The sequence below is a fragment of the Branchiostoma belcheri genome, unplaced genomic scaffold, assembly GCF_001625305.1.
Source record: "Branchiostoma belcheri isolate BF01 breed outbred unplaced genomic scaffold, Haploidv18h27 scaffold16, whole genome shotgun sequence".
Classification (NCBI taxonomy): Eukaryota; Metazoa; Chordata; class Leptocardii; order Amphioxiformes; family Branchiostomatidae; genus Branchiostoma; species Branchiostoma belcheri.
The window spans coordinates 1,100,210-1,118,204 of record NW_017803046.1 but is presented as its reverse complement, the minus strand read 5'-3'; the positions used below and the strand labels follow the sequence as shown (position 1 = coordinate 1,118,204).

The following is a 17,995-nucleotide window of genomic DNA, read 5'->3' as shown; positions in this document are numbered from 1 at the left end:
TCTGTATCGGTATAGCCGGTATAACCGCCCTCATGTAACACACCAGCTTCGCAGGCACGCGGATTGGCGGCAGCTGGCTATATCACACCAAACGGCTTGTTACGCTTAATCTTTGCGCATTTGATTGCAGGAGTTGTTTAAAGCTTTCTAGTGATGATGCCCCAACTGTGCTTGGTGGCAACGAGTTCCAGTCTACGATAGTTCTGGGTAGGGCTGCGTACCTTTTCGTAACATCAGGTCCGGACCTGTACCTGTACCTGAAAATTCACGCGCGTCACATGTTCTACTGAAATTCTTCAATAATGACAGAAACATGAATTAAGTGTTGACAATTTGTCAAAGAACATCATTCAAAGAACATCAAATATAACCATGGATGATATAACTAGGTTTCCTATCTCACTTCTCAATAGTTCTCAGTCACCCTCTTAGTGACCCACACTTACTGAACTTGGGACAAAACGTCATAAATTGCGTAAATCTCTTCATTTTAACGCTGGATGTTCATTTTCTTGGCAGGCCTCCTTGTGTGTAGTGATCAAGTATGAATTTTTGTTCCGGTCCAAAAAAAACCGGTCCACCGACGTTTCGGTTTTTTCGGACCGGACCGATACTATTTTTCCGGTCCGTACCGGTCCACCTGGACCGGTACGCAGCCCTAGTTCTGGGGAAATACGAGGTTTTGAATACCTCAATTCTTGGTTGATAACTCTGATATTTGAAGGCATGTCATGATCAAATAAAAGGTGGAGTACTTGATATGACAAGTTTAAAAAACATCAGTGTAATTATTATCTTAAAGGCTTAGGCGATAACAAATGGTCTAGAGCAATAAGATATTAAGTCACATCACAGTGAAAGTAAAATATCGTATCAATATAGTCTGATCCAAACTTTCATAGTCTACTCGCTACAAATAAATGCAATTGAAGTAAACGTATTACTAGTATTCGGAAAGAACATTTATCACATGCCCCATACGTTACACCACCTTCGATGTTGGCCATGGCATTTTCCACAACTGCCGCCAGGAGTCGCTTTCACAAACAATAGTTGAAAGACAATTCCAACGAAATATTCGGATATTCGTATGTCTTATTTCAACGTAGCTTTTTTTTAACTTGGTGAAAACATTTAAATTAAACTTAAAATATCTAATAACGGTTTTTGTCCGTGTAAAGAAAAAGTACTAATTAAAACAATTATCAGGTACGTAAGAAATTACAACATCGTTTGTCCATATCTACGTTGAACAATGTATGTAATTCAAATAAATCAGCAAATAGAGTTACTAGTAAATAAGACCACTCATTCAAATAGCCCATATTCAAATACTAGTAGTACATAGTATCTGAGAAATGTTCCTTGGTTAACGTTGTTTCGCATTGTCTATTTTAAAAATCATGGATATAAAGCGGCAGGTTTAAAGCACGCGTCATCCATGTCATCACACCATATGACCCCTCGGTTGAACTCGAGTAACCGTCCATTACCATTACCCATAATGACCTGCGATGTAAGAGGTCGTTCACTGTACGTTGTCCTTGTGTGACCCTGACAGGAGGGTTTGACTGTTCACGTGCCTAGCATCTATAGGTTACAGCAAGCTTCATGGGGGTCAAAATGTAGCTGTTCCACTAACAATCTTACAGTACAGGACAACTCCAAGTACTAGTAAATCTATATATTTTTTCGAGGAAGCGAAGAGTTAAATGCTGAGATTGTGCCGGATTCTTACATCTGCTTGGAGATTAACGGTGAGAGAGTGGATCGTGACAAGGGGGTACACCAGGGCAGAATGGTGCATGCCGGGATGACATCACCCCAGCACCGTTATGATGACCTGAAATGAACTCGCTCTTGAAATCACTCGGGGGTTCTTTGTTCTACAGATATATATTGTACTCACGTTTGTTGACATTAATGATTGTGCAATACATTCTGGGAGAGAAAAGGCATAAAGGATAGACGCTGTGTTGTGCCTCTGAGCGAAACTTGTGACTGCTTGTCAATGGACCCAGGCCCAATATAATAACATTCGCAGTATTGTGCTTGTAAGTATATATTGTACTGTATTGATGATTGTGCAATACATTCTGGGAGAGAAAAGGCATAAAGGATAGCCTTTGTGTTGTGTTGTGCATCTGAGCCTGTTGAAACTTGTGACTATTCCTCAAGGGACTTAATATATAAAAGAACATTTCGCAGTAATTCTATAATCACATAACGACTCGACAACATCACTGCCTACTGAATAAATACGTCACTAGTGATTAGGTCATTACATCCGGGTATTTGTCGTGACGTCACTCCCAATCAATGAATATATATGATAAACATCCTTTTCTCTTTTACATCGCCGCATTAAAGCACTTCAGTTTTTATGAACGTAAATGAATATGTTCCAAATCTTCTTTTCTTGTTTTTGTGTAATTGAGAACGAAAGGAACATCGACATAGATTATTTTTTATGTACACTATTGTTTCATTATTGTTATTGTTCATTTTGCCTATGTTTGAATTATTATGCTAACAATTCCTTATGTATGTATATATTATTTCATATCAATTTCATTTCATCTCAATTTATGTATACTACTGTTTCATGATTGTTAACTACTGTTTCATGATTGTTATTGTATCATTTTGCCCATGTTTGAATTATTTTGATAACAATTCCTTATGTATGTATGCCTTATTTCAATTCAATTATGTTTACTTTTGGTTAGTATAGAGGAGGAGGGCTTAGCATAAGCTAAATAAGCTTTTTCCCTCCTCTTGCACCTGTTTTATTCATTATTAATTTATTATGTATAAATTGTATTGCTGTTGTGCAAATAATAAACAAACAAACAAATGTAAATGAAGGCCTAATTTGCACGATTAATGGAAATTGTAGTAATTTCATAGTGGTAACTGCCGGGAATACATACTTAGCGCATTTGGTTAAGTGAAGGCTAACGTTAACATCAATAAACATAATTTATTCATATCATGGCCTTATTTGCATAACTCATGTGCAAGAAAAGCCTTTTATGTTAAGATAAAACTGCCAGAAGAGATTAACTGATATGATTTATGATTGATATGACATGAGGATCTTTTGTTCATAATCAATGAGAAAAATACATAACGTTACACTTCGTCAGTCGAAACGGTTAACATCATTTGGCGTCGTGGAACTCTTGTGGTTATTGTTCTTGAGTGGGCCGGCTACTCTCTCCTTGCAGCCAAGGGCTGAAATATGATTGGTGGAGCTGAATTGCAAGGGTCTGGAGCGGCTGCTGACTGTGACTCATGTGAACATTGTCTTCTACATTCTCGTAACCATTGTAAGTGAACGTATTGCTATGACATGAAGCAAAGACAGAACAGTGCGATTTACGGCGACGTTTCCTTAGGTTTACACTTTGTAAAACGGCCGCTGGAGGGCGCCCCTGTGCGTTCTCGTAGATGTGCGATTAATTTACCATAGTAGTTTGATAGTGACTTTCAGTAGTCTGGGTGTCAACCGATTTCATACGGACACCTTACACTCGCTGGCTGAAAAATCTGTACAACTAGATTTTCAGGGCCTTTATTAACTACCAAATCACCACTTCTTTGCCACTTCACAAGTTAGCGGAAAAAAGATGGAGAACGTCAGTCGAGCTCACTAGGAACCTTTGTATACAAATAATAATCACAGTAAACGGACACATATATCAAGAACGATGTTACGGTCGTCGTGTATCCCTAACGTTACCGTAGTTATATTATACACATGCATAATACATGTAACGTTACAGTGTTCCAGCACCTGTCCTAAGTTCCGTACAACAAGCGACTTGGCAAGGGTACAAGTTACATTATTAACGTTACTTGTATAAGGACAGAACAGTCACATATTGATTCCAGTTTGTTCCTTCCTGAAGAGAGGGGAGGGGAAGTGATTATCACTGGTGATAATTTGTGTGGCTTCCTGAAGAAAGGGGAGCCCGGGAAGTAATTATCACTATGGTGATAACAACAGGACCCTTTATATCGTTGCAGTTTGTGTGGCTTCCTAATGAGAGGGGAGGAGAAGTGATTATCACTATATAATGGTGATAACAACAGGACCCTTCATATCATTGCAGTTTGTGTGGCTTCCTAATGAGAGGGGAGGAGAAGTAATTATCACTCTACTGATAACAACAGGACCCTTACATATATATTTATATACTGGTTTTATTCAACATCTCCAATGATACAAAATAGCAGGGCTCCCTTATGAGGGTCCTGAATTCATTTGCTGTACATTCACAATTTGTTTGTCCACTAATGGCAATATATGTTGTGACTAACAATAGTAAAACAGCAATTAAACTCTGTCCGTCAGCCTACTGTAGTATAATTAACACACACTGATTACACAATGATTAAGCCTAGTAAATAATAACACACACTGATTAAGCTCTTTCAGCCTATTTAAAACAAACACTGGTTAAGGTCTTATAATTTATAATCCATCAGCCAAGTTGCTAAAAAGTAAATGATCAAAGTCACTTTAGTTAAACCTTATAAACTGACTACAGCTTTTAGCTTCACTTACCCAATCCATCACTTAATCAGTTTAGCTTCAATTCCTTAATCCATAATCTTTTAGCTTCACTTTCCTAATCCATCACAAGATGATACACTACATGTATTTACAGTATGTACATGTTGAATTCACAGTATACACTATTAGTCATGTACTTGGGAAATTCCCTGTCTGCTTTAAACAGCACAGTGAACAAGGAATAACAGCACAGCATTCAGGCCTAAAAGCCCACCTCATGAGTAACTTAAAGGCTGGTAAAGTCATGTTCTGATAAACACTGTAACAGTACTGGCTAAGTATATTCAAACTACAGAACAGAGCTTCAAATCTGTATCTTGGAGCCTTCAGTACAATGTACAAGCTTTTTGTTTTAGAAAGCTTTAAGCTTTTGGATTATGATAATACATATCAACAGATGTAAAATGTGTCAGACATTATTGGGTGGTGTCTGAGTGTTATGGACCTGTCTAATCATCAGGCATCATCATTGTGATGCTGCATCTGCAGCTGGTCATGACCACCGGTTACAGTAGCCGTGGTGTCTGTACTGTTGTACACAACACCAGGTGTGGTGTCTGTACTGTTGTACACAACACCAGGTGTGGTGTCTGTACTGTTGTACACAACACCAGGTGTGGTGTCTGTACTGTTGTACACAACACCAGGTGTGGTGTCTGTACTGTTGTACACAACACCAGGTGTGGTGTCTGTACTGTTGCGCACAACACCAGGCTCTGGGGCAACAATAGAACGATTCCTGGACCACTTCTTCCAACAGATTGTTAGAAGGATGCAACCGATGAGGACAATGGCAGCTGCTGTGCCAACGATAGTGGCAATGGGATCTGGATCAGATTCAGGTTCTTCAGAAGGTGAAGAGTTGAAAAGAATGGGTACAGAGAAAGTGGGATCAGATTCTGTCTGATCTGAAGGTGTAGAGCTGGTATTGACTGGTGGGGAGGAAGTGGGAGAATGTGCAACATGATGTTCTGAAGACGTAAAGTCAACAGGTACAGAAGAAGAGAAAGAGGAAAAAGTCTTAGACGATGCAAGGATTTCTGAAGGTGTAGAGCCAATAGGTGCAGAAGAAGCAAGATTGCTGTTGCTTGTGGGATGGGTTGAAGTACCAGTGGTTCCTGTAGAGAGTGATGGTGACACATTGAATGTTGTAGTAGTGCTGAGATGGACATTCACAGAGAGTGTGGCAGATGCAGAGCCAGCCGGGTTGGTTGTGATACAGGTGTACTGACCAGCATCTGCTGCAGTAACACCTGAAATGGTGACTGTAGCTGTGGTATTCTTCACCTCCACCCTCCCTCCTGGCTCAGCAGTTGTATTCAGTCCAGATGGGAGGGTGACTGTGATGTCTGGTTTAGGCATACCTGAAGCTTCACAGACCAAATGGAGAGTCTCCCCCTGTGCCAATGTGTCATTGTCAACCCTGTGAAAGCTTAGAATGGTTGGCTCTGTACATTTTAAATCTTCAGGATTGATATCTCTCAGTTTTTTCCCTTGGAACATATCGGGTTGGGAACAAATTATCTGATATTCAAATGAACGAGACCCACTCATCTTAAGGAGAAAGGGAAGCATCCTACAGTCACACCACCAGGGGTTGTGCCGAAGGTATATTTGAGGGATTGATGACAGCATGGAATAGGCTGAGGGAAGTGTCTCCATCTGGTTAGAGTCCAAGCTCAACCTTCTAAGCTGTGGTAAACCTGAAAGTGCACCAGGCTGAATGGTTTTTATCTTGTTGCGAGACAGGTGCAACATCTGCAGCTTTGGTAGATTTGTGAATACACCCTGCTGGATGTTAGCTATTTGGTTATGAGTCAGGTACAACGTTTGGAGCTGTGGTAGGTTTGTGAATACACCCTGCTGGATGTTAGTTATTTGGTTATGAGTCAGGTACAACGTTTGGAGCTGTGGTAGGTTTGAGAATACACCACGGTGGATGTTAGCTATTTGGTTATGAGTCAGGTACAATGTTTGGAGCTGTGGTAGGTTTGTGAATACACCCTGCTGGATGTTAGCTATTTGGTTACTACCCAGGTCCAATGACTGCAGCTGTGGTAGGTTTGAGAATACACCATTCTGGATGTTAGTTATTCGGTTATTACTCAGGTCCAATGACTGCAGCTGTGGTAGGTTTGAGAATACACCCTGCTGGATGTTAGTTATTCGGTTACTACCCAGGTCCAATGACTGCAGCTGTGGTAGGTTTGAGAATACACCAGGGTGGATGTTACTTATTTTGTTATAGGGCAGCCTCAACAATTGGAGCTGTGGTAGGTTTGAGAATCCCCCAGGGTGGACGTTAGTTATTTTGTTAAAGGACAGGTCCAATTGTTTGAGCTCTAAACCTGAAAATGTTATAGACTCAATGTGGTTGTTCATCAGATATAGTTTTCTCAAATTCCTATACTTTGAGAAAGTAGTTGAAGTAATGTTTGCAATGGCATTCCTCCTTAAGTCAAGGTGAATGATACTTGTTGGCAGATTCTGAGGAACAGCAGTGAGGCCTTTATTGGTGCATTTGCAGATGTTGTCGCTGTAGCAGTCGCAGACCTGGGGTGTGGCTGATCCCATTTCATTGAAGATGATGAAGAGAACAACCAGCAGGCTCTTAAGCTTGCCAGACATTTTATCTGTAGGAGACATAAACAAGTGAAAGTCCAGTTTTACATTGTAGAGTTAATCTCCCACTCTGGTTGTGACAGAAAAGGCATGCATGTGCATCTTCACAGATTCATTTTACTGGGGATATTCACAGATGTTTTTGATAATTGCAATGAAGAGTGGATTATGGCTTAATGTCCTGCCCTAATTAAAGGAAAAATAAAAGCAAGTAACTATTTTCAATAAGCAAGCAATTAATTGCCACAACAATTGATTTGTATATGTTTGTTAGTTTTGAAGGAATGGTACTATTTGGTTGATTTTTCCACTTTCTAGATTATTGGGTTAGCCTGTTGTTGAGAACACTTCAGATCTGTAAAGCTTCAAGAATAATAACAGTACAGCTGTAGTCATTAAAACTTGGTAATTAGGGGGACTTTGGGATTTTTCTCACCCAAATGACTGCCCACTTCCAAATGTGGTGTGAAATTCCAGAGTCAGTTACCACTTATAATGAAATAACAGTATTTTCTCATGAATTATGTAAAATAGCAATTCATATAATATGTAATCAATGTCTGTCGATATTCCTGTCATTCTCAATGACATAATGTCATATGTGACAATCATGTTTGATTAGTCCTAACTAGGAACACAGCTGATTTGTAAATTATACAATTTCCTCAATAACTAGGCAAATTAGATGTTGTATAATCATCATTTAATTATGTCAAGCATCACCTAAGCTACATTGTAGATACTAAAAAGCAAGACAATCCGTCGACCTATTCTTGAGTTATCCCCGAGCAAGCTTTTTTTAAATAAATGCCCTAGCAGTTCCAGAACAAGAACAAAGCTATCTATGGTATTCAAAATTTAATAGTAAGGCTAACATGTCCAGATCACAAGCTAAAAGAAAATAACTTGCATTATAACTGTAATCTAGTACATGTACATATATTCTAGCAAACATGCAAGCCATTAAATCTTTAAAGTAACCAGTCCTCCATACCTTATTGGGTTATTCACAGGTGAGTGCTGTAGAACAAACTCTTCTGGGTGCTTCTCCCAAGTTGTGTCAGTCTGTCAAGGAGTACTTTACAATGAATTGGCCTCCCAAGCTAAAAAAGATCATGTTCATAGCATGAAATAGCAAAAAAGTCCCATTTTACACAATTTCAGGTGCTGTAATTATTGCCAAACAAACAATGTTCTGTGGGCATGTGTCCTAGGATCCCCCATACTACTCTCGATCCAAGAAGAGGTTTGGGTTTTGGGTTATTTTTGGCATGTTTTTAGGCTTTTTTTATCAGGGTTTCTTTTTTTGCACTCATTTTTTTTCACCCCAAGCCAACGTTGGGTTCGGGTGAAAAACAATTCCAGTGCAAAAAAGAAACCCCGATAAAAAAGCCAAAAATATAAATCCCTAAATCGTGACAAACTTATACTGTCTGTTCTTATGTATATAAAGTTTTAATAAATTAATATTAACAATGTGTTAAGGTCAATTATAGGACGATTAACTGAAATGCCAAATATTATAATTGTAAGCTTGACTGTTGTATCAATATATGTTGTTTTCCCGAAGATTCTACATCCCCCAGAAATTTCACAACAGTGGCAAAAAATATGTAAAGGTGTTTCTTCTTTTAAATTACAATAGGAACATAACAAGTCCTCTGCTAAATTCCATCTAAAGTATATAACTTGTTTTTGAGAGCAAGAAAGTATACTGGAATGCTGTTACATAGGAGTCGTTTTGGCCAGACTTACTGCAGCTGTGTGTAGCTAATGGCAGGTTTAGAAAAGGTAAGCCCTCGCCTCAATACAATAAAAAAAATACTAAATACCATCTTTTTTCACAACTCAAAGAATCTGACACTGATAGATATGATAGATATAAAATGATGACTTACCGAGAAACAGTGTCCTAAAGAAAGTTTTCTGTATCCAGACACAAGCTCCTGTAGATTGTTCTTAGAAGTCGTCCCAGTCAAGCCAAGGAAGTCCTGTGGCGTGTTGTACCTGGTGTGTCCAACTGTACAACTGTGCGGTTTGTTCCCCAGCTAATATTATATATATATGCTCACACAGTTTCTGCTCCCTCAAGTGAGTAGAATTAGATTTTAGCTTGTTGTGATTCTCCATGTTCCAATGAGTCAGACTCTAGGCTGTGAGTTTAGAAGAGATGAAAGTCAAGTTCTGATGTTGCCATACCAAGTAGGCCGCGTAGCTAAGGTGAGTAATTATTGCTGCGTTTTCATTAACGTACAAAGCCACATGATTTGTAACTGATCATTTTGACGGAATGGTGAAGATTATCGTAATCCTGATTGCGTAGAACCCTTTGTAGCGTGTGATTCACCATGGCTCTGGTTACCAGTTACTCTGAAATCCTCTTGGCAACAACTTTTTCTTGGTTTTCTGACCTTTTCAAGCGAATATAATCATGGTAAACTCAGACATGTTAGAAATATAAATAGCAGGCTGGGAGGAATACTTCTATCTGACTATATTCATCCCCAGGAACACCCCTACGTTCCAATATAGGATCAGGGTTGTCAGAACATAGGCCTGGGGTAGATGTCAGTGTTAGAATATGACAGTGTCAGAACATGGTGACATTGGAACATGGGGGTGTTGGAACATCGGGGTTGGACCGGGACGTGTGGTTATAACCTACATGTATGGGGGAGGTTCATGTAGCCTCACTCCCAGAAGCTGTATACAGGCACAGACTTTTCCCTCAGACATAGACTGAGACTGCTTTCGTATCTTAAGGCCAGATCCGTACTGGTATTTTTGAATCCGAAAAGCAGCCAATTAAATTGATTTGGCCATAGCAAGAATGTTGCCTAATTTTGCCAAAGAATTTAATAAGTGATGCAGATAGAAAGCATTGGCTTGGAAAAAATCCTTTTTGTTTGAAGTCAGGCCTGAGGATTTACTGGTAACCATGAAAACAAAACAAAACAAAACGGCAGGATTTAAACTTGGAATATTAAAATAACTCTTCTTAGTGAGGGTAGTCAGTAAAAGACACAATTAAGAAAGTGATTTCTTCTATATGATACATGTGATTGTACTTGAACTTGAACAGTTTGAAAAAGGTACCAACAAAGCCAATAGAGATGTCAGATTACTTTGTCACAGTAGTTTAGAAGTGGATGCCCCTTTGGGAAAAAATGGCAATTATGCATGCAAACACACACTCCCACCAACACACAACTCAAACACATACACACATTTTCAGATGAGTCCAGTGAGGAAATGCCCCAACCCAAAGCAGGTTTTAGACTGACTTTTGATATTTGTGAATTATTATCCTGACATGCATGTTCTGTAAATACATTTATGTCCTACCTGGGCCGCGATTACGTTCGATACGGGTGTTCCGGCCCGTGTGATAACTAGCGGTACGGCCCGGGGGTTCTTAACGCGTACGGCCCGGGCCTTCCAAATGTTCCATAGAACGATTCGAACGCGTTTCGCCCTAACCGCGTGAACCGCTTTCGAAAATTTGAATGCAAACTTCGGACGTTGGAATTGATGTTGTTGCGTTTTTTTTTTTGGTTTAGGGACACCAAATTTTCGCTCATTTCGCATTGAAAGGCATGTTTTCGTGGGTGGTTATGACATAAGTAAAATACAACACGGGTATTCCGCATCACTCTCGGATCGGATCGGATCTCCCTTCGGCCGTCGGGCGATCCGACGCGCGGTCGGGCTGTTACCTCGGGCGATACGGAATACCCCGTGTTGTATTCTATATGTATTGTTCTGTACATGTATGTGAATATGGCAGTATGACACATCTTATGAGCTGTGTTTGAACTTCTTAACTGATATTAAAAATGCATGTCCATTGATGTGTTGTTGATAACTGAGGTATTTCACTGCTTAGCTTCGGATCTGGCAGTTTCAGACTGTGAAAGACTAAAATCTTGTGCTCGATACAACAGCTGTTCAATCGATTTGTTCATGGCTTTCAAATTGTTATGTATCTGTACAAGAAGTGAAGCAAGGCAAACATCTCTTCCTTTTTTACACAAATAATGTGTTGGTAGTTTAATTTCTTAACAGTGTTGTGAATGGTGAAGTCCCTGAATGTGTAAGAAGACTTAGTAAGTACCTTCAAGTACATGTGTGGTCATCTCTAACTTTGTATGTCCTGAGCTATGATCACTGTTTCTTGACACTTCTTTACGATGCTAAACAAGTCCAACACACAAGGGTAGGTGAGGATCAAATTTTCAATGACCACTGTCACCTTCATCAGGATAAGAAATGACCATTACACTTCCGAACGTAAACCCACAAGAGTAATGGACACGTGACCTTATTCACACCAGACTTTACGGATATATACATTGTACATCAGCAAATATTGGTTACCCCTCTTATACTTCTTCTTATGATGCTTGGCTTTGGAAACCCCCTCTCTCTCACAAGACTTTACGGATACGTGACGTCAGCAATCGGTTACTTCTTGTGATGCTTGGCTTTTGACCCCTCCTGCTCTCTCCCTCTCTTGGCCCTCTGACGCTGCATGTACGCGGCATTGCTGTGTCTCTGCTGTACCCACTTCTCCCCGTGCTGTTCACTCCGTGATGTCGTTTCCCCGTCTTCCCTGGCCCGTCTCCTCTCCCTACGCTCCCTCTGCTGCTGCAGGTGGGGAGAATTGACCAGTTGTGAGGGCATGTGTAGGTGCAGGGGGTTCAGGGTGTCCACCAGGTCCAGGAACAGCCCTTTGTTGTTGTTGTTGATGAAGGCCATGGCCCTGCCACTGGAACCTAGTCTGCCAGCTCGCCCAATCTGTAACACAAGTGAGAAATTGATATATACATGGCCAGTGTTAGAAACACCCACCTGCAGTCTGTCTACATTTTGCAGAGACATTTTCAACATTGCAGAAGAAAAATTATGCAACCTGCAATTTTGCAGACTGAAAAAAAGTCATGCTAGGGGTTCAATGGTGTCAGCATAGCATTGTTTGAGACTTTTGTGTTTACTACCTACTCTCTATACATAATATACATATGTACTCAATTTTGAAATTGCATGTAAAATGTTTGCCAACATGCAATTTTGGATTTAGGTCTGGACCTGTAAGTGTGAATTTGCAGAGACAAAACATTAAGTAGTTACAATATACATGAATGTACAGTATTTCAACTCGGTGGCCTACTGCCTGTGGCCTCACCTGATGGATGTACTCATTGACCGAAGGAGGCATGTCAAAAACAATGACCAATCGGACCCTGCAGAGGTCCAGCCCCCTCCCCAGGACACCCGTGGCCACCACCACGTCCACCTCTCCTCTCAACAGGGACTCCAGGGCTGCTGACCGCTCCGACTGCGGCTTGTCTCCGTGCATGGAGAGGGCTCGTATGTTACATTTCTAGGACATCAAAACATGGGAGGGGTGATATTAGTTAGAAATTGTCATCAGTAACTGATTTCTGTGTTCTGATTATTGTTATACCAGTTCTCTTTACTACATTGTGTATCTATCAACAAATCCATAGTTCCAAACACAAGTTTTATATGCCAAAACTACATGGTCTCTGTACGAGGTGCAACATAATTTAGATATGCAGGATAGATGTAGGGATACAATTTTTATCACTTTGAGCATCTCTTTAAATATGATATTCAAAGTGGCATATTCACATGACATTGTATGTAATCTGGCAGGTATATGATAAGAGTAGATACAGTACAATGTAGTTACATTATGTACCTGTACATAATAGATAATACATGTACATACAACTGTTACATGTACACACATACATTACAGAAAGAAGGACTGGTAGCAATTTCAAATTACATCATAGTCACTATTAATGTATTCAGTAATCTTAAAACTAAGCTGCTGATTTACATAGACTAAACTACATTTATAAATCAGCAAAAAAACATCACTATCAAAACTGCCATGCTAAAGAGTAGCCTCCACCAATAGCCACCATGTACTCACCGTTTGCACAGCCTCTGCTAACAAGTCTGCTCCCATGCGTGAATCCACAAACACCAGTACAGGAGGCTGGTAGTGCCTCGGGTCCTGCAGGATGGTGAACAACATCTTCTTCTTGGAGTTTTCCTCCACCCACAGTATCGTCTGCTTCACTGAAGGGCTGGGGGTGCTGGCCTGTGTGTGAAGAGGGTTGACATTTTATTATAGAACATGTGTGTTACTGTAACTGTATATTGGCTATTCACATCACTGAATAAGCATTGAATCAAGAGCTGGCCTGAGCTGGAAATATGATTCTTTATGCTTTGATGTTCAATACCTTGTGTGGGGTCACTGGGGTGTATTTGTGGTGTAAATCTATGTTCATTGACTTACACTATTTTTAATGCAGATGCTATGAAAATGTTTTTGGTATTTTGGTGCCATATACAATGTACTTCAAAATCTACATACTGACCTGTCCCACCAGTACATAGACAGGGTTGTTGAGTATGGAGGCTGCCAGGACCTCTATAGACTGTGGGATGGTGGCTGAGAACATCAGGGTCTGTCTCTGGGTGGGAAGACTGTCTATAATCTCCAACACCTGCTGCCTGAAGCCCAGCTGTAACATGGTGTCCAGCTCATCCACAACTAACGTCTCAACACACTCCAGGGAAACATCTGCGGAAAGAATGAAATTATCATGTTTACAGTTAAAACTTTTGGCAGGGCTTTACCCAGCACCCGTTTCTCTATCGCTTGCAGGAACATTGTGGCATGTGACAGAAAAATGTTTGTAAACCAATCCGCCAACCTTGGCGGACAAAAAGAAAAACTTTGAAATATAGAAACATCAAATTTTTAAAGCACTACCAACGACCACTCTCAACCCCATGATTTGCCTCTCAAAATGTGGGAAACTACATTTTTAAAAGCTTGGAAGTCCAAAATTTGCCCACAGACTATAATTATAATAAAAATTAATATACCTAATAAAAGAGATCTAACGTTACATGTGTACACAAAACTTTGAAATGGCAAAGCACAGCTGCACTGACCTTTCCTGTGTAGGATGTCCAGGAGCCTGCCAGGTGTGGCCACCAGCACCTGTACACCCTGCTGCAGCCGGTGCACCTGCGGGGGGAGGGGCAGGCCACCTACCAGCAGGGCTGTCCTCATGTGGGGCAGACCTGACATTGGAGGATGAACACATTCAATCATGTCACACAGTTCACTAGTGGCTTCTGCTTCTCCAAACAAACAAAGTCAATGACCTGGATTAGACGTCTGTCACTGTGGTAACTGGTGCTGTAGCAGACACCCTGTGGTGTTGGATTACATTTTGTAGCAGGACAGAGTTGGAGAGGCTTCTCACCATAACAGCTAGATATGTACAAAAAGTCACGTATATGAAATACATTGTGTTTGAGTAAGAATAAACAGAGCAATAGTTTGTTGGACTAGAACATGTGAAGGTACTTTGTAGTTGGTACCGGTAATTGATATTCTTGACTGGATGTTACATGTCCTTGGGAAAGAAAGGCACTTAACATGACTTTGGATGTGTAGATAGGACCACAGTAGGGATAATATGGATTAAATCTGTGGACTGTATCTGACCTTTCATGAGTTGCTTGGCCTGGTCCTCTACTTGCATACACAGCTCCCTGGTGGGGGCTAAGACCAGGGCCAGTGGGCGTGTCCACCTGGGGTCTCTGCTACCTACAGCATCGGATACAGCTCGGAACACGTTTACTACTACTGGCAGTAGGAAAGCAGCAGCTGTATGTATGAGATTACAACAGAGACAAAGTTATGTTTTAAAATGCATGATTTACAGTACATACAGTACGATTTACATGCATAATTACCCAGTGTGGATTCATCTGTGACTCAGCTTTTGGGCTAAGATGCCATTGATGCAGGCCATAATGGACATACATGTACAAGAACAAATGAATTCAATTACACATTTTGCTTCTATATACATTTATGTCCTACCTGGGCCGCGATTACGTTCGATACGGGTGTTCCGGCCCGTGTGATAACTAGCGGTACGGCCCGGGGGTTCTTTACGCGTACGGCCCGGGGCTTCCAAATGTTCCATAGAACAATTCGAACGCGTTTCGCCCTAACCGCTTGCACCGCTTTCGAAAATTCGAACACAAAATTCCGTCGTTGGAATTGATGTTGTTGCATTGTTTGGGTTTAGGGACACCAAATTTTCGCTAATTTCGCATTAAAAGGCGTGTTTTCTTAGGTGGGTATGACATAAATAAAATACAACACGGTGTATTCCGCATCACCCTCGGTCCCAGCCCTCCCGCGGATCGGATCTCCCTCCAGCCTTCGGCTGTCGGCCGATCCGACCCGCGGTCGGGCTGGGACCTCGGGCGATACGGAATACACCGTGTTGTATTCTATATGTATCTGAGTGTATGTCAAACAAAAGTTTAAATGTAACATTATATAGATTGACTTGTTTTTGTTATTACTGATACAGTATTTATTTATTCTTGTATGTGTTATACAGGAAGGTGCTATATGATTATAACGTTAATGACCTGCCTGATCCTAGGTGCATATGGTGGGATAAAGCTTTGTCAGTTGCTATAACCACCGAATAAAACCACCAAGTGAGCATAGTGGTGGTTATAGCAACTGACTTTATCACACCATATACACCTCATTAACCCTTTTATTTGTTCTTTAATAATTCTTTTAATTAAAATTATTACTAATATTACTACTGTATTTGGACCCCTAGACACTCCTCCAGCTAGTGCTTCCAGTTTAAATAAAGGCACAAACAAACAAACTTAGTACATATCATATGTACACACTTTTCCCTGATCCAGTCGGTGCCGCTGCCATCACGTCCCTTCCCATCATCCCTGCAGGCAGCACCTGCATCTGAACAGGCGTCGGCATCTCGTACTTGGCCGCCGACATGTTCGCGCTGACCGTATCGTTCAACCTGCAGTGAAAGAACTCCAAGACGGGTTTAGGAACATCTTTCCCTCTCACGGCGATTCCGAGCTGCTTCCTGATTTCTTCGACCTGTTCACTACTCAGTTGTGATAATGTGGAGTGCTCTTTGTATAGATTCTGTGACTCAGAAAGACTATTGTCAGTTTCTTCTCTTTCTTCCCTACTCGATGATGCCTCAGGTTGAAGATACTGTTTTTTGTGGTGCACGAGGGCCAGGTGTTTGGCCTTGCACTCTAAACTACATACATCCCGGTCAGTCTGGTCACAGATGTACTCCCCGTATCTGCCGCAAACCACGCAAACCGGCTCCCCTTCCTCTGGCCAGCGCTGGTTCTTACTGAAGGACACGATGGGTTCATCTTCATCATCACTGTCATCCTTCTTTGACACACCTTGCTCATCTTCTGAACAGTCACCTTTCAGAGATGTTGAAGGGTCTATTTCAGCAGTGTTACCCTGTGGTAGCTCACTTCTTAACTCCCTGTCAAGGTTTTCTGAGGTACATGTTGTTGTGGATGCAACAGTGGATGAGGAGTTTGCTGTATTCTCAGATTGTGTTGTTGGATCTGTCTGTTGTTGTACCTTTTTGATAGGCAGTGGTTTTGGTTGAACAGGTCTGGTGGTCTTCTTGACGGACACAGATCTTGGCACAAACATGTCTGTAGCAGGACTGTGATGATCCCAACCTGGATCTTAATTTGATGAGTTAATTACCTGTGTGAAAAAAAAAAATGAATACTGAGTCACGTCCTTGATCACATTCATGCATTTATGGGCTCAGGATGTTATGTATCAGTCCACTCTTTAGTCTTTTAGTCAGTTATCATAATGGAAATCAACTTGATCAAGTTCAAATCAGTTTTATCCAGGAGCTTCAAACAAGCTTGAAACAGGCCCCTTGGTTTTATACATTTGAGCGTCAAACTCAAAGTTACATAATTTTTGGCAAACTGTAATGGGCACTAACACAGAGTTTACGATATTATCTATAATTTAGTAGGCATCACAAAAGACATGTAACTACAAAGATTACTTATATTGTCCCAAGAACCTCACTGTTCATCCACAAACCTGGCCTCTAGATCTGTAACGTGGCCTGTTCTGACGTTGTGAATCGTGGTTTTGGTTTCGTCCCAGCACTGGGATATGCCATCTGGCTACTACGAAGGGGAAAGTTTTTCCATTAACTTCATATTCAATCAATATCTACGCTTTTTATTGACATCGGGCTCACATAAAATTCTTCACTATTACTATTAAGTACCAAAATAGTAGTACTGTAATCTTAAGTTTTTACCTTGTAGTTGATAATTTTTATGATTGTGACATCTGTCACCCAAACCCTATTATGCGATAGTCCAGAATCTCCAAGATGGCTGCACCCGGAAGAGTCGTGCTACTGGCTTGCGGCTGTTTTAACCCCATAACCAACATGCACTTACGTCTTTTTGGTATGTAGTTTTTGTTAGAAACATTCAATAGCTTCATAAGCTCGTGGTGCTTTGTTTTAGTTTTGTTCGCGGTACCGATGGTTGTACCGTGTACCGTTATGGCCTGAGGTGGGGAGGGGGGCAACTGTTGAGGGTGATCCAGAGCTCTGTAGTCGAACATCAGGTTTTTCTCGTTCATGTGTAAGTCTAGTCTGTTGCAGACTGTCAGACTCGGAAGCCAGGAAGGGAGTGGCTCTGTCACGTTCTAACTTGGATAGTATACGTGTTTAATGCCCAACACATCTAACGTTACATAAGCCCAGTTACCAGTCTAGTATATTTACCTTCGCCAAGAAGGTTATGTTTTCAGAGGCGTTCGTGTATGTGTGTGTGTGTGTGTGTGTGTGTGTGTAAACACGATAACTT

The 17,995-nt window shown here is 40.9% G+C and overlaps 2 protein-coding genes across 3 annotated transcripts; both read right to left on the bottom strand.

The window, feature by feature from the left end:
- Nucleotides 1–3,655: 3,655 nt before the first annotated feature.
- On the bottom strand, nt 3,656–7,210 carry LOC109465880 (leucine-rich repeat and immunoglobulin-like domain-containing nogo receptor-interacting protein 3). Its single transcript, XM_019763369.1, has 4 exons — nt 7,136–7,210; nt 6,512–6,634; nt 5,200–6,301; nt 3,656–3,663 (listed from the first exon to the last, which is right to left on the bottom strand). Exons 1-4 carry the CDS (start codon nt 7,208–7,210, stop codon nt 3,656–3,658), a joined length of 1,308 nt encoding a protein of 435 aa, XP_019618928.1.
- A 4,012-nt stretch (nt 7,211–11,222) lies between these two features.
- LOC109465966 (probable ATP-dependent RNA helicase DDX59) lies at nt 11,223–17,283 on the bottom strand. 2 transcript variants are annotated; one of them, XM_019763469.1, is made up of 8 exons: nt 17,211–17,283; nt 15,992–16,853; nt 14,769–14,930; nt 14,207–14,338; nt 13,624–13,829; nt 13,170–13,340; nt 12,390–12,587; nt 11,223–12,001 (listed from the first exon to the last, which is right to left on the bottom strand). In XM_019763469.1, the coding sequence occupies exons 2-8, from the start codon at nt 16,794–16,796 to the stop codon at nt 11,669–11,671; spliced, it is 2,007 nt and encodes a 668-aa protein (XP_019619028.1). In that variant the 5' UTR covers nt 16,797–16,853; nt 17,211–17,283; the 3' UTR covers nt 11,223–11,668. The 2 variants fall into 2 exon arrangements, with proteins under 2 accessions (XP_019619028.1, XP_019619026.1); XM_019763467.1 differs by having other exon boundaries at nt 17,173–17,274.
- Between the last annotated feature and the right edge of the window lie 712 nt (nt 17,284–17,995).